Source organism: Crocodylus siamensis, chromosome 4 (genome assembly GCF_052110815.1).
Source record: "Crocodylus siamensis isolate JL-2025a chromosome 4, ASM5211081v1, whole genome shotgun sequence".
Classification (NCBI taxonomy): Eukaryota; Metazoa; Chordata; order Crocodylia; family Crocodylidae; genus Crocodylus; species Crocodylus siamensis.
The window spans coordinates 105580788-105605926 of NC_143398.1; the positions used below are offsets into that span (position 1 = coordinate 105580788).

Below are 25139 nucleotides of genomic sequence, written 5' to 3' on the forward strand. Positions count from 1 at the left end.
GCAGCTAAAGCTCTAAGTAGGCTGTCGTCTGCAAAAGTTTATGCCTTTCTGAACCGGTTAGTCTGATGCTACTTGGCCCTGCTTTCTGACTGTCTTCAGACTAACACGGCTGACTGCCTCTCCCTGAAGCTCTCCCTTGGTATAAAATGTAGTGTCCTCCACTAGTCAACCTTTTTATTTATGTTTGATTCATGAAGTGATAGTGTGATATGCCTGGGATATCCTCTGAGGTGAGGTGACCGTGATGGCACAAGTACTATATATTGGGGTGTCCTTGAATGCATCAAGCAGCCAAAGACTAAGGAATCTGTGTATATGTAAAACCTATTGTGTTATGTGCAGGGGTCCTGGTTTTCTCTGATTAACAAAAAAATCCCCAATTTTGAGATTAAAAAAAGTACCCCAAATCCACATTTTTCTGTGATTTTAAAAGGAAACACCACTAAGATTTAGCTATAGATATAGTGGTGTTTCATTTTGATCATGGAAAAATGTGCATTTGGGGGTTACTTTTTTAATCCAAAAATTGGGGATTTTTTTTTTTTTTATCAGAGAAAACCTGGATGCCTGATTATGTGGCACTGATGGACTTATTTAAAATGCTTATCCCCTGATAGTGTTGTGAGGTAAAAGTCTTGTTTTTCTGAGCATCCCAGTGAACAGCAGGCCAGAAAACCTGTCAGCACACAGTGTGTTAGTGTTGCACAAACTGGGGCCTGATTTTATAGGCTGTTTGTGTACTGGTATATCTTTCCATTAGTTATACAGGTACAGCCCTTAGCATGGCTACAGAAGTACATGCTTCTTACTGGCATAGCTAATTCCCTTCCCATACTGGAAGAAGCTGTGCTTGGATGAATAGATGTATATTCATACAGATGTTTCTGTGCTGGGGGATGTTACATCATTATAGTTAATACAACTTTTGTATGTAGCAAGTGCTTTAGTAATACAGGAGCCTGCATTAATTCTAACCACACCAGTATGGTTAGTATAGTTAACTTAGCAAAACCTTCCTCAGTATAGACTTCAGGATATCAGTCTAAAGTGATGATGAAACTGGTCTAGGTATTTTGATACTGAAAAAACTGAGTCCACTGTAGGGCTTTACTGACAAAACATCCCCACCTCCCCAAACAGCTCTGGCAATACAACTTCTAAGTGCAGAGCAGGTGTCAGTATACAGGGAACAGACAGCACCGCACAGTTTCAATTTCTTTTTTTATGCTGTGAATATAGAAAAGTTAAATGGGAGACTGACAGGATTTATTTGAAGTTCCCCTCTGGACTTTTAAATACCATGCGACAGACAGCCGACCTGCCATAAGCTGGCTTTTTCATTATGGTGCAGAGATAAAGTGGAGTGCCTGCTGGAAAGACTCAATGCTACAGAGACCTCTGTCGGCTGTTGTGCTCCATAGCTAACTTAGGGAACATTCTGGTCACTAAAAAATCCTTTCATCTCAAGGGAAAGCCTTTTGTCTCAGCAGACACAACTGAATGAGTCCTATTTCTATGGGCTTGAGATGGGTCCCTATGGAAAGCTGCAGCTCAGTTATAGTCCCAGTGCCTTTCACTGAATGAAGATGAGATGGGCACCAGCTTCCAATAAAAAAGAGCGTGGAAGTGGCACGGTTCGACAGTGGTAGTCAGCAACATTTTCAGGTGGTGCGGCTAGAATGGGTTGGTCCAAGGTGGGATAGCACCAGGACCCAGCCACTTCCACCAGTTCTCCCTGATGCTGCTTCTCCCCACCTCCTGGCCATGGGATGGATGAAGCACCCTGCCACCAAAGCCCCAATGCCAAACTTTGCTGCTACCAAATGCTGCCCAACCCCCTGCTCTGAATCCAGTGGCTTTGCAGGCCACATCCAGCTGGCAGGCCATAGGGTGTTGCCCTCTGCTCTGGATAAACAAATAACTGATGGCAATGACAATAAATATCATTGTTTGCTTGTTTGTTCCCTTTCTGACACTAGGTTTCATGCCACCGTGTACCCCTGTCCAGAAGCCGTTACTGAGCGTCGAGAAATGGTTGATGGTGTGAACACGAGGATTGAAGACTTAAACACAGTGAGTGGCATAGACCCCAAACCTGCAGCTGCTTGCATGGAGAGAGATTGATTCTTTGTGCCCATATGGAGTCCCCTTGGCTTCCTCGGGTTCTATGGGGTGCAAGGCTCTGACCATTAGGCCTGTGCGAAGCAGCTAGTATTCACTTCAGATTTGGCTGATTTGGGGCATAGTGATCCAATTCAGTGATTCACTCTCCCAGTCTTGTCAATGGCTGTCCCACCTGGCCCCAGCGTTTCGGCACTTAAAAAGCCTCGCACTTACCGGCTCCTGCCAGGTTGGAGGGGGGTGATCCCCGCTGGCCCCTGCTGCCCCGTGCTGCATGGGGGGCTCTGCCACAAGCCCCCAGAGGCCCCAACAAGTGACCGCAGCAGTCGGGGAGTACAAGGCTTTTTGTAAAGTGCCTGGACACTGGGACCAGATGGGGCAGGTATTAACAGGTCTGAGAAAGCAGGCAGGGATTGGGGAGTGCTCAGGGGGGCTGCAGGAGCAGGTAGGGGATGGGGCCTGGTGGAGGTCCCCCCACTGCCCCCTACTCATTGGCATGGAGCCCAGCTCCAGCTCCCTGCAGCAGCGAGTGGGGACTGCCCAAATCTCCAAATCTTCTCTGAATCTTTTCCGAATCGATATAGAGGCTTTGAATTGATTTAGGCCTTTTAATTGGTCTCCCAATTCGATTCAGATTTGAAGATTCAGCCACCAAATCAGACTGAATGTCTTCCAAATCAAATCAGGAACTGAAGTTTTGCACAGCTCTACTGGTCATGCAGAGTTAATTGCAGCATGGAGGCCATGGTGATTTAAGAAAGATTTTACCTATAATGAATCAGGGGTAGGATCTCTTTTTATGCACAGGATTTTAGTTATGCATTTCCCACTGAGTCAGTGATTCTTAACCAGGGTGTTGCAAGATACTTTGAAGGGTGTTTCTATGTATGAGGGGAAGTGTGAAGAGATAAATGCAGACTCAGATTTGCCCTTCCCTAGCCATTCCCTTGCCGCTACTGCATGGCCCCTCTTCAAGCAGTATAATAAATTAGTTTTTGAAATGGGCTGCCTCTTAATTCACAAAAGTTATGGAGGGGTGCCTTCAGTCTAATGGGGTGTGCCTTGAGTCTAAAAAGGTTGAGAACCGCTGCAGTAGATTTACAGAGTGATCTGTGAGATAAGATTGGAGAAATTGGGGATATTCAGTCTAGTGAAGAGGAGACTAAAGGAGAATGGCAGTCAACTGTTGGCTGTGTACAGAAGGATAAGACAAAAACCAGTCTAATTAAAACACAACAAAGGAAATTCAGGTTGAATACTTGGAAACTGTTTTACCCATGAGGGTGGTCAGGCAGTGGATGAGAGCAGTAGCATAGCTAGGGGTGGTTGACAGGGGCACCAGCCCCAGATGCCAGCTTTGGATGCAGTTGTGGGGGAACAAAATATTGATATCCTGTCACAAGCAACCCACTTCTGCTGGCTGCTGCTGCTACCTGGAGTGGAAAACCTCCTGGTTATGCCTCTACCACTGAGCTTGTAAAATCTGTCTCTGGAAGTTTTTAAGTGAAGGTTAGACAAGCACTTATCTGGCATGGTTTAGAGTACTGATTCTTAATCTGGGTGTCATGGCACCCTGAGTACAATAATATCCTTTTAAGAGGGCCATGGAGCAATGCTTAGTATCAGCACTGTTAGGTTTGCAAACAGCTATACATGATCCACAAGATAAACCCATAGACTTCAAATCAGAATCCATGGTGTCAGAAACATTCTGACCTGTTGTGGGCTTTATGAGTTCTTTTCAATTGAAGAATCATGCTCTTATTTGCCTGTAGTCAAGAAATGGTTGAAAGCTAAGAGCTGGCATTTTCTGAGAGGTGTCTCAAGTCTAACAAGGGGCACTTTAAGTCTATAAGGGCATGCTTTGAGTCTAAAAATGTTGAGAAACACTGGTTTAGATGCAAATAATACTGCTTTTAGCAGGGGATTGGACTAAATGACCTGTCAAGGACCATTCCAGCCCCATGATTCTATTAAAAAAAATCTAGGCATTAAGGTGCAGGCAGTGGAAGGTAAACAAAATATAATAGAGTACTGGGACTTTTTCAGAAATTTCTGTTGATTGTAATGTGATTTACGCTCCTGCCTCTGTTATCTAGAGAAAACACCACAGGGTAATACATGCGGTCTAAAGTTTTTATCACCTGCATGAGGACTAGCCACATTCTCAGTTATGCAAGCCACCCAAGACAATACAATAATATTATGCAAGAGATTGTATTCATCTCACGGACAGAGGGAAGAAGCTCTTCAATAAGAGAATCACCGACTTGCTGAGGAGGGCTTTAAACTAAGCATGTTGGGGGAGGGAGGGTGGATTCCACTGCTGTATATGAATCCTCTGGCCAAGATGACTCAGGGGAGGGCATTCACATAGGAAACATCCAGGTGAGTACCAAAGCCCTGAGACATTTGCAGAGTGACAGAAAACCTGAGGCGACTAAGGGTGAACTCTGGTGTCTTTATGGGAATGGCAGAAGCATGGGCAATAAACAGGATGAACTGGTACTTCTTCTGGCAGACAAGGAATTTGACCTCATTAGGTTGACAGAGACCTGGTGGGATGATGCATATGATTGGGCAGTGGATATTGAAGGCTATAGGCTCTATAGGAAGGATTAGGTTGGGAAGACAGGAGGAGAGGTGGCCGTCTATGTGGAAGAGCAGTACCTCTCCCTGCAGGTCACATTTGATTGCAGGGAGAGGTCCCTTGAGACCCTCTGGGTTAAGATACAAGGGGGTCAAGGAGAAGGGGACCTGATGATGGGAGTCTACTAGAGACCTCCCCACCAAGAAGAGGAGAGTGATCAGGCATTCTCCAGGGAACTGACTGAGGCAGCCAGCCCTAAAGAGCTGATTGTCATGGGTGACTTCAATTACCGTGACATCTGTTGGGAAGACCATTCAGCCAGTTCCAGCAGATCAACCAACTTCTTGGCAGTTTTTGGTGATCTGTTCTTGACACAGGCAGTGGAAGGACTCACTAGTGGTAAAACCACTCTGGACCTAGTGCTGATCAAAGGGAAAATCGTGATAGGTGACCTGAAGATTGGAGGTACTCTGGACGACAGCAGCCATGACCTGATTAGGTTCACCATCCACCAAAAGGCTGGGAATTCTGTCAGTAGAACAGAAGTTCTAGACTGCAGAAGGGCAGACTTTGGTAAACTCAGAAGTCTAGTTGGAAAGACCCTTCATGACCAGCGACTGTACAATTTGGGAGTTCAGGAATGGTGGTGCTTCCTTAAGGGGGCAATTCTCACTGGTCAAAAAGAGGCCATCCCCACATGGTCAAAAAGAGGGAAAGGGGCCAAAAGACCTGCTTGGCTCAACAGGGACATTAGGGAACTTTTGAAAAAGAAAAAAGAAGCATATATGCAATGGAAAAAATGGTTCAGCATCCAGAGAGATCTACACTCATATGGCCAGGGTCTGTAGGTATGAGACATGGAAAGCCAAAGCATGCATGGAGATCAAGTTGGCATCTGAAATAAAGGACAACATAAAGCCCTACTAGGGAGCAAGAAAAAATCAAGCTCCACTGTGGGATCCCTACTGAATGCTGAGGGGCAGCCCACAGTTGATCCCTGTGAAAAGGCAGAGCTTCTAAATAATTACTTTGCATTGGTATTCCTGAAATCAGATGGGAACTGGTCACCTGTCCAGAGGCCCAGGGAATATGGGGACAACAACAGTCCACATGAAATCAGTCCTGAACAGGTGAGGGTAGTCTTAGAACATTTGGATGTTTTCAAGTCAGCGGGGCCAGGTGTCCTGCATCTGACAGTCCTAAAAGAACTGGCTGAGCTCATAGAGGGGCCTCTGGCAAAGCTGTTCAAAGAGTTGTGGAACTCAGGAATGGTCCCAAACAACTGGAAGAGGGCTAACATGGTACCCGTCTTTAAGAAAGGGAAGAGGGATGACCATGCAAACTATAGACTGGTCAGTCTGACTTCTGTCCTGGGAAAAATCTTTGAAAAAATTGTCAGGAAAGCCATCAACTACACGCTCACAACTGGTGGGATAGTAAGAAGCAAGCAGCGTGGCTTTGTTGAGGGTAGGTCATGCCTAACAAACCTGGTATCCTTTTATGACCAGGTAACTAACCAGCTGGACAAGGGACATGAGGTTGACATCATTTACCTAGACTTCAGCAAGACCTTTGATACTGTTTCCCATGAGATTTTCTCAGTTAAGCTGGAGGATACTGGCCCAGACCAGTCTACAGTGAAGTGGCTTGGCAACTGGCTCAGAGGCCAATCCCAGAGAATTATAATTGATGGGATATCATCATCCTGGAGGGCTGTCTCCAGTGGTATTCCCCAGGGACCAGTACTTGGGCCTGTGCTCTTTAATATCTTTATCAATGACTTGGATGAGGGAGTGGAAATCACAATGATTAAATCTGTGGATTACACCATTGTGGGGGACAAGCTGTGAGGTAAAGCGGGCACATCTGAGGGAGAGGGTAAGGATCTAGGATTACCTGACAGACTGGTCTTATGGGCTGAATGCAATCAGATGAGGTTCAATAGTGCCGGGCCCTTCATTTGGGTAGGAAAAACCTTCAGCTTAACTTATGTGATGGGTGGTCGTCCACTGGCTGACACTGCATCAGAAAGGGACTTGGGGGTGACAGTCAACCAGAAGATGAATATGAGCCTACAATGCAATGAAGTCACCAGCAGGGCAAATAGAATTCTGGCATGCATCAGCCAATGTGTTGCAAATAGATCCAGAGAGGTGCTTCTCCCCCTCTCTACAGCATCGGTGAGGCCACAGCAGGAGTACTGTGTCCAGTTCTGGGTACCGCACTTCAGGAAGGATGTGGATAAGCTTGAAAGGGTACAGAGAAAGACCACCCATCTGTTTAGAGGCCTGGAGGATAGTTCCTATGAGGGAGACTCCAGGAACTGGGTCTGTTCAGTCTGCATAAGAGATGCTACCTACAAGTATGTCAGGGGTGAATACCAAGATCTAGGGGAGCAAATCTTCAGAAAGGCACCCCTTGGCAGAACAAGGACTAATGGGCACAAGTTCATTGAGGAAAAAATTAGGCTAGACATAAGGAAAAACTTATTTTCCGTAAGGGTACCTAGAATCTGTAACATGCTCCCGGCAGAGGTGGTACAGTTGCCATCACTGGAGGTGTTCAAGAAGAGGCTGGACAAGCACCACGTAGAGCTTGTTTGAGCCCAGCAACCTCCTGCCCATGGCAGGGGACCGGATTTGATGATTTTACAGGTCCCTTCCAGTCCTTCTATTCTATTATTCTATGCTGCTAGATCTTACAGAGTTCTTTTTATCAGCAGAGTTTGGAATAGAACCCCAAGTTCTCTCAAGTTCTAGAGTGGAGTACTAACCATCACACCCCACAGCCTTTTATGGATGTAATTTTTCCATCAGGCTGCTTCATTACATAGCCTATGTATGCTATGTATGTGTAACAGGCCTGGGAATCCCTATTACTTTAAGGGAGAACCAGCCAGAAGGAGATCCCCAGGTGGGGAAGCTGCTCTTTAAGGGGCTGCGGAAGGATAGCCTGCCAAGGATCGGTAAGCTATGAGTACCTGTTTCAGAGCCAGCTGCTCTGCAGTAGTACAATAGGACAGGGACTGCTTAGGTAGCAGAGCATCTATTGCAGACCCAGCAGCTCTGTAGTAGTACAATATGGCAGAGCCTTACTTGGGCAACTGGGGCATTGCAGTAGCTGTTAGGTCAGCCAGCGAGCCTAGTTGCCAACTGGGGAAGCCCCTTGACTTGAAGGGGTGGGGCTTAGGAAGTATATAAATCCACAGATTGAATAGGGAGTGGGTCTGGCTCTGCAGGCTTGTCAGGGAGGAGCCCAAATTGAGATAGCTCTGGCTGAGCAGTGGACTGAAGGCCTGCTACAATACAGACTGCCAGTAAGGAACTGAAGGCTGGCCAGGAGCTACAGTCCTGGATGAGAAGGGTTTTGTTGTGCTGCTAGGGTGCTTAGAGATTTAGTTATAGTGCGTGGGCTTACTTTTTTTGTTACAGTTTAAGTCGGTGATCTGGGTTGGGCTTATCAGGGGTAGAGGAGGTCCCCAGTGCATGCTTTCAGCAATACCAGGGTCAGGCTCAAGACCCAGACAGGCATATATCTGGGAGGGCTTGAAGCCTAAGTTAGAGGAAGGGCAGAGCCAGTAGAAGCTAAGCATGGCTATGGGCCCAGCACCAGAGGAAGGCCTCCTCCGGGAACCCACAGCCCTGAGGGGTGTCTCTACAACTTCTGAGGTGTGAGACCAGGGTCCAAGAGGAGTGAAACCAGAGCTCTTGAGGGGTGAATTTGGAGTCCTAGAAGGGTGAAACCAAAGCCCTTAAGGAGTGCAGCCAGTGCCCTTGAGGGGTGAGACCAGAACCACAGAGTGGTGCTACCAGGGCCAGGGGCCAGAGCCAAGCCAGACAAGATGACAGCTGGAGCCTGGGGGCCAGGTATGACACTGTGGACATAGGTTAAAGGCCCAGGCTAAAGCCCTTTGCCTTCCTGGACAGGGAAGCAGAGGCTGGGAAGGTCAGGGCTACTGCAAGGGCACAGAGGACTGAAGAGGCATAATATTGCCCTGGGACAAAGGCCAACCAAAATAATTACTGAGACTTACAAGGCCTGGGTGTGGTCATAGTAGGGATGGTCAGAGGTCACAGAACTAGCCCTTAAGGCCAATGGTGACCAGAGACATGGACAGAGAGAGAGGGACTAGACCAGTGGTCCCCTGGGCTGGACTCCCAACCTTTTTCTTTCTAAATAACATCAAGGGTGTGGCAGGTGAAGTAGAAAGTAAGACCCAAAACCCAGAGGAAGGAGGAAACATGTGGCCATCAGGGGGCATCATGACCAACCCAGGGACTTAATCCTGCTACAGTTTGTTACAGAAAATATTTGTTTTCCAAAATTTGAAAATCATTTATACACATTTTTATTAGCATAGGAGTTAGAGGGATTTTTAAAAAGCCTTTAAAATGCCTGAAATAACTTTTTTAACCTCAAAGTTCAGCTATCTCAGGAGCTCACTTGCATAGAAACAAGTTCTGAATCACACTGGACATCTGGGAATCTTCTCTTTTCAGTCGCGCAAATTTTCCATGTTTAGATTTGGAACTGCAAACCAGCGAGGAGAGCAGAACTAAGAATTACCCATCAGAGACCTCAGGATGCATAATTTTCCCACATCTAATAGGGCAGAAATTGCTTTAAAAACACCAGTTGTGTGAAGTGGCTCAGAAGTTTGGAAGTTAAAAGCATCACTTCTAGTGCAGATGCATTAGCAACTGAGTTGGTTGAAGGTGAACAATAAATTGCACAACCTGTGATCTATTAAGAGTCCAGCACTGGGGACAGGGAAGCATTCACTGCCCCCAGTGCAATCTAGCATGGGGGATGGGGAAGCAGCTCAGCTGGGCTGCCTCGCTGCCCCTGGTGGGATCTAGCACCTGGGATGGGGAAAGGAGCCCAGCTGGGCTGCCTTCCGATCCCCAGCAAAATGTTGAAACACCACTGAAACAGCCTTTCCATTTTGATGGAACAGAATGGAACAACTGTTTCAAATCGAAATGAAATTTGAAATGTAATGCTGTTCTGTCGAACCATTGAAACTCAAGGTGAAACCGAATGGTGCTGTTTTGCACAGCCCTACTGCTCACCTGTAAGTAGAGGGGTGAGGCCAACTTTGATACCTGACCTTAGGGGTAGTAGAGTTTGGCCCAAGTCCCAGACCAACCAATTGCAGGGGTGGGGAGGGCTGCACTGTGGGATACTTGGAGGACCAGCCAGACCTGAATCATGGAACAATTGGTGCATTTGTAATGCAGAACAGTTCAAAATGCACCATGTCAAAAGAATACCTGATTTTTCCAGGTATACTTTTGAATCACTACAGTTGGCTTTGCACTGGTTTAACAGGACAGTGCATCTGTCTGCTTCTGGCTTAAACCACTGTTGGGTCCCTATGACCCTATAATGGGTCTTATACCAGGCAAGGAGAATAAGTGTGCAGTAAATACATACATCAGTCTCTTGCCAAGTGCTGATACTATTGAGCTGGGCCCAGAACCTCTGGGTCCCAACACCACTTCTGAACTGGGCTAACTGTTAAATATATCTGTTCCCCAAGTCTGTGAATTTCATCGGTTTTGAATTGCATGCATGGAGCTTTCTGAAACTCTTTTGCCTGGATTGCTTTGACTTTTGTTACTCAGTGGACGCATCTACACATAATGCTATGTCGCTGTAGCAATGTGCGAGCAAGGCTTGCGACACTGCAGCTGCATCACAGTAGTGGTGCACTCCCCTGTTATGGTGCATCACTATGGCAACGTAGTGCTTAAAAGTACCTACTTCTAAAGGAAGTACTAAATGACGGCACAGTAACAACAGCTCCATAGCGGCATGTGTAGATGTGCCAACTCTCTGTTTGGACCCACATTAACCTTTTGGGAAGGAGGACATGTAGAACTACAACCAAGAGCTGTAGCTTCTCATACATGAATGATTACAGTGAAGTTAGGATTGGGCCCTACCAGAGCAGCATGTTTAAGATAAAAACCCTTCCATCCATTTGTAAGGGAAGAGACTTCCTATGCTTAATAATGAGAACAGTGGGTAGCAGGTGAAACGTTGGCTTGTTTTGTTCTCTGGATATTCTCTATTCTTGCTCAAGGCAACACAGTTAGCAGGCTCCATTCTCTGACATTATTGCAAAACTCTTCCCAAAGCAGATGGAGTCACTGATACCATCACCTCCCTAAATGCTTATGCTTCTGCCTGCCTGGCTTGCTGGATTTGTCTCATGACTGACTTCTAGCTGGTTGGAATTTCCCTCTCAATTCTGGCAGCCTGACGAGTGTTTGTCAGCCCTGGAGGCAAGGTTCCCTTTAAGCTGTGTGCATGTGCAGCCATGCGCAATTAAAAAGCTTGCGACGCAGTAACTTTTTAATGCCATGCACCTGCCCAAAGAGGAGCTGGGCTGCAGCTTCCCAGAGAGGAGCTGGGCGTGGCGTGTGGCGGAGGCACCGGGGCTGGCATGGGACAGTTAGTGAAGGTAAGCTCCTCACGCAGGGCCTCCCTGAGGGGAGGCAAGATGGGGACAGGGGCTGGCGTGGGCTCTGCCGGCTCTGGGGAACTGCTCCGCCCCCCTGCATCACCTCAGGGAGTGAGGAGGCACATGGCATCAGGGCTGGGGAGCCATGCAGTTCCCCAGAGCCAGCGGAGCCCGCACCAGCCTCCGGCCCTTGTCCCTCCCTCGCCTCACCTCGGGGAGGAGCCACTGCCTGCTCTGCATGAGGAGTGAGGAGCTTACCTTCGGTAAGTGTCCCACGCCAGCCCTGGTGCCTCCCTTTCAGGTCTATCAGTTGATTGTGTCTGGCCCATGGCTGCCCCGCAGCTCTTCACTGCACTGCTCTGGGCAGCACTTAGCGTGGAGAAGGGTAGTGGGTGAAGGCCACAGTACTCCACATAGGGCCAAACCCTGCCCGCTCCCACCTGGACACTTACTGTGGGGCACTTACCAGTGGACTGCACTGAAAGGGGGAGGCAGGACCGAAGCGGGCCACTCATGGACCACTACTCCTTAGAGGGAACATTGCCTGAAGGTCTTTTTGCTGAAAATGGAACTAGGTATCAATCCTCCAAGCGCAGCTAAGTCACTCAGGGAAATGTTGCTGAAAGTTGAAGGTAGTTCAGCATCTCCAGAAACAGATGGGCATTTAGGGAGATTGAGTTTCAAATGAGCAGAACTCTAAATTTTCCATGCAGAACAGTTATGTCTCATGGTATTGGCTGTTGGGCCATTTCAACATAATATAAGAACATAGGAACTATGAACGCCGTCTACTGCATCAGATCATAGGCCCATCTTGCCCAGTATCATGTGTCTCAGTGGCAGACAGTAGATGCTGAAAGGGAAAGTGAACTGGGTATGGCCAGGGTTTTTCCCATTGTTCCCCTCTCAGTTGCAACCTCCAGCATTTAATGTCTAGGAAGTTCTGATGTAGAGGATGTATCCCTAACTTCTGTGCTCAACAGCTACTGATGCCCCTTTCCTTCCAGAATTTGTCTAATCCTGTTTTTCAATCTGGCTAAACTGTCTGCTTCCACAGCATTTGGTAGCAATGAGTTCCACACTTTAATGATGCACTGTGTGAAAAAGAACTCCCTTTTGGTAGTTTTAAACAGACTAGTTATTGGTTTCATGCTGTGACCCTCTAGTTCTTATATTGTGAGAGATTGTAAATAATAAATCCCTATTTACTTTCTCTTCCCCATTTAGTATTATTTTGTAAAAACTTATCATGTCCCTGCTCAAGTGTCTCTTTCTAAACTGAATAGACCTAGCCTCTTTAGTCTCTCCTCATATGGAAGCCCCTTCATACTGCTAATCACCCTTATAAATTTCCCAGGAAAGCTTCTTAGAAGGGATGAAGCAGTGATAAATTCTATGGTGTTTCTGATTGCTAGAGACCGGCATGTGGCATCCAAATTTAGACCTATTATGTAGGCTTCATTATTAGACCTCTGACTTACTCCTATTAGTGCTTGTAGTGCTTTCCTTCCCCCCACCCTTCCTAAAACATAACTGAATGGTACGCTACCAAGCCAGCCCCCAACCTTGCTTCAGTACTGCTCATGCTTTGCTTGCAGGTGATAACCCAAACTGAATCCCACCGCCAGCGGCTTCTGCACGAGGCAGCTGTGAACCTGTGGACCTGGGGAATCAAGGTGAAGAAAATCAAGGCCATCTACCACATCCTGAACTTCTGTAACATTGATGTCACCCAGCAGTGTGTCATTGCCGAGATATGGTTCCCCGTGGTAGACACGGGTAGGATAAAAAGGGCCCTCAAGCAAGGAATGGTAAGAGGCTGACCTGGCATTCCCCCAACTAGTTTATATCGGAGTTCTCACCTTGCTTTGGAGTGGATCCTGGTGTGGGTGTCCCTCCCTCCTACTCACTCAGGTCCTTGGCAATTGCCACCGGTTTTCCTTTTCCTTCTGTCCAGGTTTTGACTCATTCCCTCTCTTTTCTGGCCTTTTCTGAGTCTACTTTTGGCTGGTTTTTGGCTTTCTTTCTCCTATTGGCTCCTCTTCTCAGGCTTCAACACATCCAGCAATTCCTTGTTGCTTGTGGGACAGGGAGATGCCCCTTTAAATCTCTAACACTGGACTGTGGAGTTGAACAGAGGTGTGCATGGAGTTGTTTTGAGCACCTGGCATTAAGGCCACTCTGTGAAAAAGGGGAGGAGGACGGTGGCTTTCCTGGAGCTGTCTGGAGATTTACTTTGGAGAAGTCCTGAAATGTGCAGTTCTTCCCACTGCTGCTTCTGTCTTTACCTTGAGCGTGCCAATTCAATCTTCTAGAGGGAGTCTGCTTGCCTGGTTGGGAAACAGTTAACTCATGCAGCTAAGTTGGTATGAATTCACTGGCCAAATACTTTTCCCTGAGCTGCATCTACTGGTAAAACAGCACAGGGATACTAGAAGTATGCTAGGACCACAACAGGCAAGAAATAAACATTGGAAACTTTTACATGTCTGCACTTCCCACCTCTCCATTAGCTCTTGGGGTGGAAACAGACACTGGGGGGTGCAGATAGATGTTAGGGCCCCACTTTAACTCATGACACTTCACATAAAGCATCATGAGTTAGTGTTCCCTCCCCTGCACCCAACAGATGTCAGGGGGAAGGGGATGAAGCTAGCATGCAGTGGCCCAAGCCAGCAGGTTAGAGGTGCTCCACCACCTCTCTCCCCAGCCCCATCCCTCTGTCTCCAGCTCTGGGGTTGTCAGTAATGGAGGGGGAAGGGAGGGAGCTCCCAGCTGCTGAATGGACAGAACTGAATTGGGGGGAATTGGGCCCCCTCACCTCACAGTCCTCCCACAGCTACCCCAGCTGGAGTATTGGGGTCAGCGGGTCAGGCCCTCGAGGTGAGGGGGCTCCGTTCCACTCTTCTCCCCACCCAGCTCTGGCCATACAGCAGCTGGGAGCTCCATCCTGGCTGGTCCCAACTGCTGAATGGCCAGAGCTGAGTGGAGGAGAGTGGTGAATGGAGCCCCCCCCCCCCTTCTGACCCGGCTCCCCCCAGTACCCCAGCTGGGGTAGCTGGGAGAGGGGGTGGCATGAGGTGATGGGGTCCCATTCACTACTCCGCCCCCCAGCTCTGCCCATTCGGCAGCTGGGAGCTCCGTCTCCTCCCCCCAACAGCCCGGGGGGGGGTGGATTTTTAAGGTGGCACAAATGCAGAACTAATAGATGTCCTTATCCTGTGGTGCACCCCATGGCAGGAAAATCAGTGGTGCAGCAAAAGGTAGCAATAGATTGGCACTTTTTTGTGGTGGACATCTGCTACCTTTTGGTGCTTTGCTCAGCCAGCCCTGTGGGGCTCACCGGGCAAGAAAACCCCACGTCACCTTTTCTCACTGCCCCAAACCTGCACTGTGGATTTGAGGGAGCAGGGAAAAGCACTTCCCTGCTTTGGCAGCCCCTCACTGACTAGATGGGGGAACACCTAGTATTCACCGCTACTACAGATCCATGCTGAGTGGGGGAACACACAGTGTTCCCCATTTCTCCAGCCCCACATGGCTGGCAGAGTGGGGAAGCACTTTTCCCTGTTGCCCTAGACCCGCAGGGAGGTCACGGTGCCCCTCGTCCTGCACCATCAGTGGTGGGACAAGGGAAGATTATGATTATGTGTTTTGCCAGTGAAGTGAATCAGCTGTGCCATGACACACTGTGGTACAGCTGAATCACTCCATTTGGCAATGTTTATTTCTAGCCCTGGATTAAGAGAAGGGTTGAGAATTGCTGTCCTTACTGTATGGAGAAGGGAGGCAGCATGGCCTTGTGCAGTGTTTCTCAAACATTGCTGGTCACCTACCCCATTTTAAGTTAACCCTGTGTCTGTGCACACCTATGATTCTGTGCTATGGACTTTCTGTTCCTGAGACCATATGCTAACCTCCTCAATTATTTAAGAAAAACTGAAGTTGTTCTTTTTCTTCCTTTATCTCCTATTATATTTCTCCTTTCTTTCCTCTCCCATTCCCTCTGGGAAATTCATTGTAAACCCCAGTTTGAGAAACAGTAGCCAAGTAGAAACACTGGCACCTAGGTTCTCCTGGCTCTGCCACTAGCCTGGCACAGGTTGCTTTCTTCCCTTTTTTTGCCTCAATTTCTCCATCTGTAAAGTGGGTTTAATGCTACCTATATAGGTATGTAAAGCATGTTGAAATCTGCAAATGAAAAGCATCATCCTATCACTTGTAGCATGGAAATGAATAGAGATTTAAAAATAATCGGATGCCATTATATCACCTTTCCATCAGTACTTTGCTGACATTAGTCAAGTCAATCAGCATCCCCATGATATAGGGAAGTACTATATCTGCTTTCACTTATCCTATTTTATGGTCCTTTGGACCCCTCCAAAAGTTCAACCGCTGTTGCAACGATCACTTATTTATGCTAAAACCCAGAAATATCCCTGTGTCATGCTGTATGAGGGGCTCTGTAAGGTAACAGTATAACTTCCTGATGCCCTCTTGTGTGCTGCCCCTCTTCGTTGTATTGTGCAAAGTTAGACCCTGATCCTGAGATGCCTGGACCCTGAATAGATCCCAGTGCCTCTGCAGAGTCCCATGGAAACCTGCCCCCATGCACAACCTATTGCAGGATTGATGCCTTCTCTGGGCAGTCCTTGTGTTTTGTGAGGAAGAGAGCCCTCATGTTCTTGAGAGCAGCAAAACCAACGCTCCATGGTGGTAATAACTGACAAACTGGGGAGTCCATGTCACTGCAAGGTCATGTGAGCCGGTATTATGTAAAACAGAAATCATGAGATTGCCTTGGAAAAAAGGAGACTAGAAATATGAAGTTGGGGACTTTAAAAGAAAAATCCTGTTATTTTTCTAAACCCTTAAGGGGGATTTGGTCCCATTTTCACTGGAATGGCAATGCCAGATTTCAACAGAAGCTATGATTGTTGTGTAACCATTTGGCTGTGGGAGCTGAGGGCATTAATGCTTTATGGGAAGCAGTAACTATTGTGAGGTGTACAGTAAGATTGCGAGAGTTGGCATTACTGATGACTTCCCTGGGCAACTTGCCAGCATGAAGCTCAGGGTTGCAAACAAGCTTGAGAAAGCCTAGATACTAGTCATGGCCTTCACCTACCAGCCTGGATCAGGCCCTTCCCACCTGGGTGCCATAAACATGTGGATGCAGGACCCAGCTTTGTGGGGCTGGCTAGTCTCTAATAGCTGGGGTTAGCTGTAATTTATCCAGCAAAGGTTGCTCTCTTATCCATCTAAGACCATCCACCCCCACCATTTCACCTCTTTTTTTATCATCCCCTTATAGGAACGTAGTGGCTCCACCATTGCCCCTATCCTGACTGCTGTGCAGACCAAAATGGCTCCACCCACTTTCAACAGAACCAATAAGTTCACTGCAGGCTTTCAAAACATTGTCGATGCCTACGGAGTGGGGAATTACAGGGAAATGAATCCAGGTAAAAGGAATCTGGCTTTGCTACAGTTGGGTTGCCAGACTGAATGCAAGATTCTGCCAAGGGTTTAGGGTGGGAGGGGGAAGGCTTCACTTTTTTAAAAACACATTGTCATCCAAAAGCACACCCAGTGGCTACTACTCAAAATGTCCCAAGCTAATCTAGACAGTCATTTATATTAGGTAAATAGCCATTGATATCAGGTATATACCAGTCCTCATTTATGCATCAGAATGCTGGACAATATTGTCAAGTATGGAAAAGAGAATTGAAGCAACTGAGATGTGGTTCTTAAGGTGCATCTTGAAGATATGTTGGACAAGTCACACCTCAACTGAGAAGATACTTTGTTAAGAGCAGGCTGCAGGAGGAAGCTGCTGATTAACATTGGAAAGAGACCATTGGAGTTTCTAATACATGTTATGAGGAAAGAGAAAATTGAAAGTCTGGTCCTAACCGGAAGGAATGAAGAAAGGAGAGATTCTGGAAGACAGAGGTTGACTTAGGTCAAGAGCTTGTCTAAATGAATTCATGTATCAACACTGGAAATTATATATGCCTCAGAAGATATCTGTGGACAACCATGATCACCAACGAACGTCCTGTCTGGATATGGTACCTAGAGAGAGAGAAATAGCCCTAACCATTTGGCCTCGCTCTATATTTCAAGTAGAAAGGTGTTGCTTTGTACTTACTATATTAAGCACCCTGGCTATTTCAGGCAAATTCAGCTGTTTGCACCTCCTTATCGAACAAATACAGTGGCTACAGATATAAAAGACAGATTCCTTCATTGACGAGTAGTTACAAGTAAGGCTGGTAGTGTTGCAAAGTGTATGCTAGGACTTTTTAATTTCTTTTTTAAATGTTTTCATATATGAATTAGCTTGGTGGTGACGGGTGCATTTTGAATCTTAGGTTAATGTTTGAGGTATGCTATTTGATTTTATCATCCATGTAGCAGGCACCTAGAGTTATCCAAATGTATACATTGTAATTGTGAAAACTGTATAGTCATAGCCCTGAATATTGAGAATATTGAGACCTGTTGAAACCTACTTGCCCTGTTGAAACCTACTTGCAGCTTCATTGACTTCAGTGAAAGTGAAACAATTTATGCTGTTCTTAATGGGCGATTTCCAGATGAGGTCCTTCTGTTTTAGTTAGGTGAAACTGAGTTCCTATCTGTCTCCTTCCTGTAGCTCCATACACGATAATTACCTTCCCCTTCCTGTTTGCTGTGATGTTTGGAGATTGTGGCCATGGTGCTGTCATGCTGGGCTTTGCTCTCTGGATGGTCACTAATGAGAAGGCTCTCTTGGCCCAGAAAAGTACTAATGAGGTGAGTTTCCTAGGGTTGACTACATCATAGCAATGTGGCTCAAAACTCTCATTTGATACTGTCAGCCTCCCACAGCTCAAATGCTAAATGAATCCCCTTCTGACACATGGCCAAATCCTCTCCCACTTTTTAGGTGCCTAGGAGTGAGCCTGTATGGACTGTGAATGGACATGTCCAGATGAGCATGGTTGTGTGATATGTGATGCCACAAACACATTTGCAGCGCCCCATACCGCACAGTCCAGTTCTCTGCGCTGTATGGACATGCTGCCCAAGCATGCGCTGCTCTGGGGGTTTTTTCTGCATTCTTTCTTGATCCCTAGATAGCCAGGGGTCAAAAAAAATTGCAAGAAAAGTACCAGAGCAGCACACTTGGGCAGCATGTACTGCTGAAAAGCAGTGCTAAGCCACCCAGACCCATGCTGTGGCTGCTGGCCAGGCTTTGCCTGGCAGGATTGCCACAGCTGCAGCCCCGGGAGGCCCCTGGGAGGCCTCCAGGACCCCAGGTAAGACTGCTGGGGCCAGCACAGTGCTGGCCCCAGCCTCTCCTACTGCCCCCAGGGTACTTGCATGTCAAAGCATGCATGGCATGGGTGTTCTCCAGGGACACATATTGGCGGCACAAGGTGCACCACCACTGTTTGTCTCCAGGGAACCAAGCATCCACATCCATCTGGATGCACCTATGAGTCCCTAAAAAAAAAAATCATTAACTTGTCTACTTTTATAGCATTCTGTTGTCATAAGGCTAAATCACAAAAAGCAGAAATAAGAAATACCTATCCACTTTCTGCATTAATAGGTTTTCAGGGATGCAACAGGATAAGATCATGCTTATTGGTGGGGGGCGCAAAGTAGACTTAGGTGAGATAGCAGGCAACCCAGAGAAGTTGGAGAGACAAGGGTTTTTAATGATATCATTGTTGAACTGACTGGACAAGCACAAAGCATCCATCTTCAAAGTGCCCTTTGTGCCCAAAGGCTCATCCAACATCTCCCTTAGCTATATGGTTGGTTCAATAAAAGATATCATAAAAAACCTTGCCTCTCATACATTTCCTGGCCCATCATAGCTACAGCACTCAAACCCTATATAGAAGCTTGGCAGGTTTTTCTGCCTAGTTATACTTGAAGGAATAGACAGCCTAAGAAATCTTTTAAAGTTGTACCTGCAATTTTGTTCTATGCCTGTACACCCAGTTCTATGCCTGTACACAACTACAGCTCATGTTTGCATGGGTAAGTTGGGACCAAGGTATTCAAACAACAGGACAGTCAGATTTGATTTCTAGGTAAGCAGCCTGATTTTCAAAAGTGATCAGCAGCTCCTGATAAAATTAGTGAAGGTTTCTAGTATTCAACAAATTTATTTGAGATCCTACGTGTAGATTTAGGAAGCATATTTAGACAAGGTAGTGGGATGGCTCAAGCAGAAAAAGAAGCTGAAGTTGAAGCAAGAACATCTTATCCAAGCAAGGTTGTCTGAAAATACAAGGAAGGACTGAGTGAGTGAGTTAGTCTTTGTAAAAATTCCTCTCTTGAGGCTTGCTGCATGACTGGTTTTGGTGATGGAACTGGAGTGTATGAAGGTTGCTTACTTGTCCCCTGAAATTTTTCTTTTGCAGATCTGGAACACCTTCTTCAGTGGGCGCTACCTGATCCTGCTCATGGGCATATTTTCCATCTACACTGGCTTTATCTACAATGACTGCTTCTCCAAGTCTTTAAACATCTTTGGCTCTTCCTGGCATATTCGCCCCATGTTTAGTAACAGCACGTGGAAGTAAGTGGTTCAGGGAAGAAAACCAGACACAAAAATGTGCATGATGAAACCCATTGGCTTCATAATACAGACAGGTTCAAAGTTTGTGTAGGGGTGAGACAAATCCCTCCTGTGGTTTTGGTTATAAACAATTTGGGTTGTTGGGCTGAATTAATAGCTGTAAAAATCTTATCTGAAAATTTAAGGTCCTCACAAGAAGTTAAAATTTCTGCTGACATGAAGAGGGGCCATGGGTTGTAAGCATGGCCCAATTCAGCATACGGGTGTAGGACAGGGGGGTCCCATTCTTCACTGCCCTCCTGCTCCTTGTTTTCCATTTCCTGTGGAGCATCTTTCATCTCTCCCTTCTGTACTCATCTATAAGCCAGTATCTGGATATATAATCAGCATCTGAGAGAGAATAAAACCCAAGGAATACTTGGCATGCGAATCTCTGAAGTACCAGAGCTCACACCTCGGGGATGTGGGGGGAACCATGGCAAGTCCAAGCCACCTTTTATGTCCTGCCAGTCCCTGGACTGTTCCAGTGGCTGGGGAGGCTCTTGGCACAATGTAAATCTCGAGGGCTTTCTGAGTGTAGGGCAGCTTCCCTTGGGCTGCCCTATGTGGTGCTCTTGCTGGGTGAATGCTCTTTATAGGGATGTCTGTAGGCATGGCATAGAGATGGTATAGTCAAGCCCATTAAGTCCTTTTGTTTTGCTCTAGGCTCTTTACACAGCTCAAAGCCCAGAGGACCTGAGAACATGTCAAGGAAAAGTGATTTATTCCATTCCCTCAAACTTTTCAAAGATGTTATAAAAATCACCATGTTAGGGAACCATTGTGTAAGGGTGCCATAAGCTGTCAGGATGCCACATTGATGTCTAGTCTTGAAAGCTTATAAAAGCTGCAATAAAATGTTCATGCCTTGCATGGCTAACATGTATATACCAGCATACATATAGCACAAATACTATCTGCCTGCAGGCACAAAATGCCAGGCTAGGCCTAGGGTAAATGATCTGTTTAGCCTTTAGCTCTCTTGAGATAAACATGGCTTTGATTTATGTGTTAGGATTAGTGTGTAAATTCTCAACTTTCTTTCCTTTTGTAGTAAGCATGTTCTTGAAGAAAATGAGGCATTGCAGCTGGATCCTGCAGTCCCAGGAGTCTACTCTGGAAATCCATATCCTTTTGGAATAGATCCAGTAATATAGTTAAATTGGTCTAAGATCTTTATTTATGTGCCTTCTCAATTCTACTTACCTAGTTCATCAGAAGCTTCTCTCGCTCTCTCTCTCTCTATATTTTTCACATGACCTTCATGAGCAGTCACTTGTGAAGCCACATCAGATACTTCTCATTCTCTGCAAGTTTTGTATTGCCTTTTGTAGCATTACAGATGCTTGCCCTTAAACATTAAAGGATTTTAATACATTCATTCTTCTTCTCCCTCCAAGTTCAACAGACAGTTAGTACAGCCCAGAGAAATGACCACAGATTTAGGAATCAGACTCTCTTGAATCCTAATTCTGCCTCTGCCACTGACTTCTCAGTATTAGCTTCTAGTTAGCTATAAAAATGGGATAATAATGCATACGTGCCTGCCTCACAGTTTGAGGGTTACCTACTTGTTATCTGTATGGTACATTGGGTATGTGAAACACAAAAGAAATGTGTTTCACAGGTTACCTAAGTTTCATGTGTTGAAGTTGGTCACTTCATCATTTCTCTTTTCTGTGAATCCTTTTCATTCATGCTGTACACTGAATTTAGTTAGGCTGCAGTCACTACCACCAAGTTTAGCTACTTACTTCCTTTGTCCATCAGCACCCTGTTGGTAAGAGTACAGAAAATGGTTTCACTCTGAGTAAACGCACAAAGAAACCTCCAGTTCCTTTGTATCTGCCTTATAGCCTGTAGGTGTGTTTATTGTGAAAAGTATACATTATCGAGAACAGTATACATTATAGAAGCATGTCTGGAGATGGGCCCACAGAGTGCTCGGAGCATTTTGAGCAGTGATGTTTGGATGCATTTGAGCAACAATGTTTGGATGCATTTGAGCAACCTACATATTTCCCTTACCTTAGGGATTCCTCTGGATGTCAGTTCAGTCTACTATGTAAAATAGAGTAACTTGTGTTCTTGCTGGTTGCTATTTACCCGAAGGGGCAGTTCTGGCAGCCAAGGAGTCTAAGTCATGGCTAGAAGGGGGAATTTGGTACAAGGCATTAGAGTGGCTCTGTGTTATGTGATGATTCCCCTGTGTCATGGCCTGTAGTCAGTCCTCTCTTGGTTGGGTCAGCCTGATCCTGACCTAGGTCTGCTGGGAAAGGATTATTTTTAGTGAATCCTTTTTTTCTGAAAACAAGGCACTGATCCTGCTGCATCATTTAAGCTGGACTCGCAGCAGAACATGAAATGTCTCTGATGAGGAGAAAAACTGAGCTTAACTGGGCGCTAGATGGCAGCGTTGTTTGCTGACAGAGGATTAGTGGCAACTGCTGGATCCAACAATAATCTGAACTACTGACCTAACAATCGGGAAAAGGGCACTGTAGCATGTTTTTGTAGTGTGGACACTTTTGTGAGATTCAACTTGTTCACCAGCCTAAAGGGCTGGACTGTTGATCTTGTTAAGAAGAATTTTTTGCAGGTTTAGGATGCCTTGATTCCTTAAGGAGAAATACTCACCGTGGCTAACGAGATCTGAATGCCCTGGGGTCTCCTTGAGTACTAAAGGTTTAAAATTAATGTAAGAAGTCTATATAGAAACTAGTATTGTATTTGGTCTACAAATCTCCCTCCCGCCTCTTCTTGTTTTGCTGGGTGGTGCATTAACTGTGACACATTTATGAGCATCTGAAAGAAGAAGTTCCAGAATAGGCATGTACTCACCATGCTCTGTGCAGAAAAAACTGCAGCAAAGAAATCATTTAGATTAGATGCAGTGTACCTAAGTACTACCCCAAGTCCCTGGTCAGGCAAGGATTCTTAGATTCTCTTATAGGTTTCCTTGCCTTTTTGCTATGTTTCAGTGGTTTCCATGATTATAATAATTGGGCTGCTTCTCTGAATTTTGACCAGAGATGTCTTTCAGTTTCATGTGTAGGTATAAAGGCAGATAAAACTCTTGGTTTAGAAGTTATATCTTTTATTAGACCAACTAAATAGTAGCAAAAATTTCTTTCATTGCCAGCTTTCGGGTCCAAACACCTTTCATCAGGCAGAGGAGAATTCAAAGATTGTAAAAGTTCTCCCAGAGAGAAAAGAAACATCATCTTGCACAGGGGAGATAAAGGATGGTGAGGTTCCCCTGGGTTTCAAAGTCCATTTGTGGAAAAAGTTGCTCTATGAATATGGGTAGGAATATGAAAAGTTGCTCTGTGAATATGAGTAGGAATATGCTTTCTTGTGTTTATATTAGGGTTGTGTATTTGACTGGTCAAATAAAGGTCAGTCAATTGACTGGTCAAATTTCAATCCAAAACTGAAAAATTGCCAATAGTTCCAAATAATACAAGAAAAAAGTACACATTTTCCGTTAAGAAATGTGTCAGAGAACAATAAAAAAAACATATTTTTGTCAAGAAATCTGCAAGAAAATTTAGCTTTTCTTGTAAAATTGCTACAGTCTTTGACTGATAAATATGCAGTCAGACTAGGCAATTGGCAATATTTGACCAGTCAATTGACTGGATTGCCAACCCTAGTTTAAATGAACATATATTCTACCTATCATTACTTTTTTCAGCAAATGTTGGAGCTATTTTTGTGTGGAGGTGGGAGATTCCCATCTCCGATCCTCTGTGTTATAGAGAGGCAACACTGCCATGTAGCTAGGACATGACTGGGAAACTCTGGATGTTATTAATGGTTCTTTCACTGACTCTGTGACTTCAGGCAAGTGGCTTCCTCCCTCCATGTTTCAGTTTCCTCCTCTGTAAAACAGGGACACTGCTTAACTGGGAGCTATTTGGTTAAAAAGCTTTATAGAAGAGCATTGTATCATTGTAGTATTGAGATTGCAGTCCTAAGTAGAGCTATCAGAAGTAAATTGGTGGCATTGACATTCATAGTGCACTGACTTCCAGGTCATTTTCTAATGAATACCTGATAATCTTGCTGCTCTTCTCTCTGTGTTTCCTCTCTTTTTTCCCCCTAAAGATCTGGAACGTTGCTAAAAACAAGCTGACTTTCTTAAACTCTTACAAAATGAAGATGTCTGTCGTCATGGGGATTACACAGATGGTCTTTGGGGTGGTACTCAGCCTTTTCAACCACATGTAAGTTTCATTGTTACATTTCAAATGGTTTCAAATGATGCGGTTCTGGACTATTGTGCTAGAGATTTGGACCCTAGCCCTGAGTGTGTTCTTATCTTTATCTCCCTGAAGGACGGGAACCTCATTCTGGTTTGACAGTGGAAGATACTAGTAAAAATCTGATTTGGTGCTGAGCACTGGACAAGTACCTGGATAGACTTGTGTAACAGAACTGGTCTCGAGTCCAAAGGAGGGAGGGAGAGATGGATGGAGTACCAGTCCTCTGGGGGTTGTGCTGGAGACCCGGCCATGCTCCCTGCACTTTATCCTTAGGGAGCTAATAAGATCACCAGCAATCACAGTCTCCTCATCATTAGGGTTGTAGCAGTTCTCCTGCCATGATCTTTCTCTCTCTCTGACTTCATAAAATATTTACAGAGATACAGAAGAGCAGCTAAAAGTGCATGAGGTTTTTTTCAATCTCTGTTTCCTGCTAATACGTCTGTCTCCTGGTGCTGATCCTGAGCCCATGGAAGGTGATGTGGATGCATGTGTACATTACATCCAGCACCCACCCTCTGTTCTGCGAGTGAATCAGATTTGTAGGACCCCTGCCTCATTAGCTGCAAAATTGAGAGATATCTAATGAGTGAGGCAAGGGTTTGCGGGAAGAGACAGGATGATGTACTGGTTAAAACTGCCCTGGAAAAGTGAATTCTAACCTTGATCCTGTAATGTGGGGCAAGTCATATAAATCAGGCTTTTTACTAGGGACATGACACTACACGTGTGCTATTCCTTTTCTGGGTGCCTAACTTAAAACCTTAAATAGTTGGGGAGAAAATTTTCCAACTATTTAAGTTGGTCTAATAAAAGATACCAGATTCACGCAAAGAACCTTGTCTTCCTATGTCCTTAGACCAACACGGCTACAACCTACACCCTTGTAACTTAAGACCTAGGGTTTGATTTACCCAAGAGCTGAGCACTCACAGCTGCCACTGAATTCAATGGGATCACATGCCGTGCTGTAAAATGCCAAGTACTCTGAAAAATGAGGCCCTCGTTGTCCAAACTGCTCACCTAAAATGAATTTGACCCTTTGGACATGCTCAGCTTTAA

The 25139-nt window shown here is 45.7% G+C and overlaps 1 protein-coding gene across 2 annotated transcripts in view; it reads left to right on the forward strand.

Annotated features, from left to right (window-relative positions):
• ATP6V0A4 (ATPase H+ transporting V0 subunit a4) overlaps positions 1-25139 on the forward strand; it is a 58058-nt gene that overhangs the window by 20233 nt on the left and 12686 nt on the right. For both annotated transcript variants that reach the window (XR_016441845.1, XM_090043263.1), the window contains exons 9-15: positions 1980-2073; positions 12779-12991; positions 16498-16648; positions 17848-17987; positions 19613-19770; positions 20864-20957; positions 23920-24038. Coding sequence is in view for 1 of the 2 variants with exons in the window: in XM_090043263.1 (XP_089899389.1) it covers positions 1980-2073; positions 12779-12991; positions 16498-16648; positions 17848-17987; positions 19613-19770; positions 20864-20957; positions 23920-24038 (969 nt within the window). In the remaining variant the exon portion in view is untranslated. The remainder of the gene's footprint in view (positions 1-1979; positions 2074-12778; positions 12992-16497; positions 16649-17847; positions 17988-19612; positions 19771-20863; positions 20958-23919; positions 24039-25139) is intronic.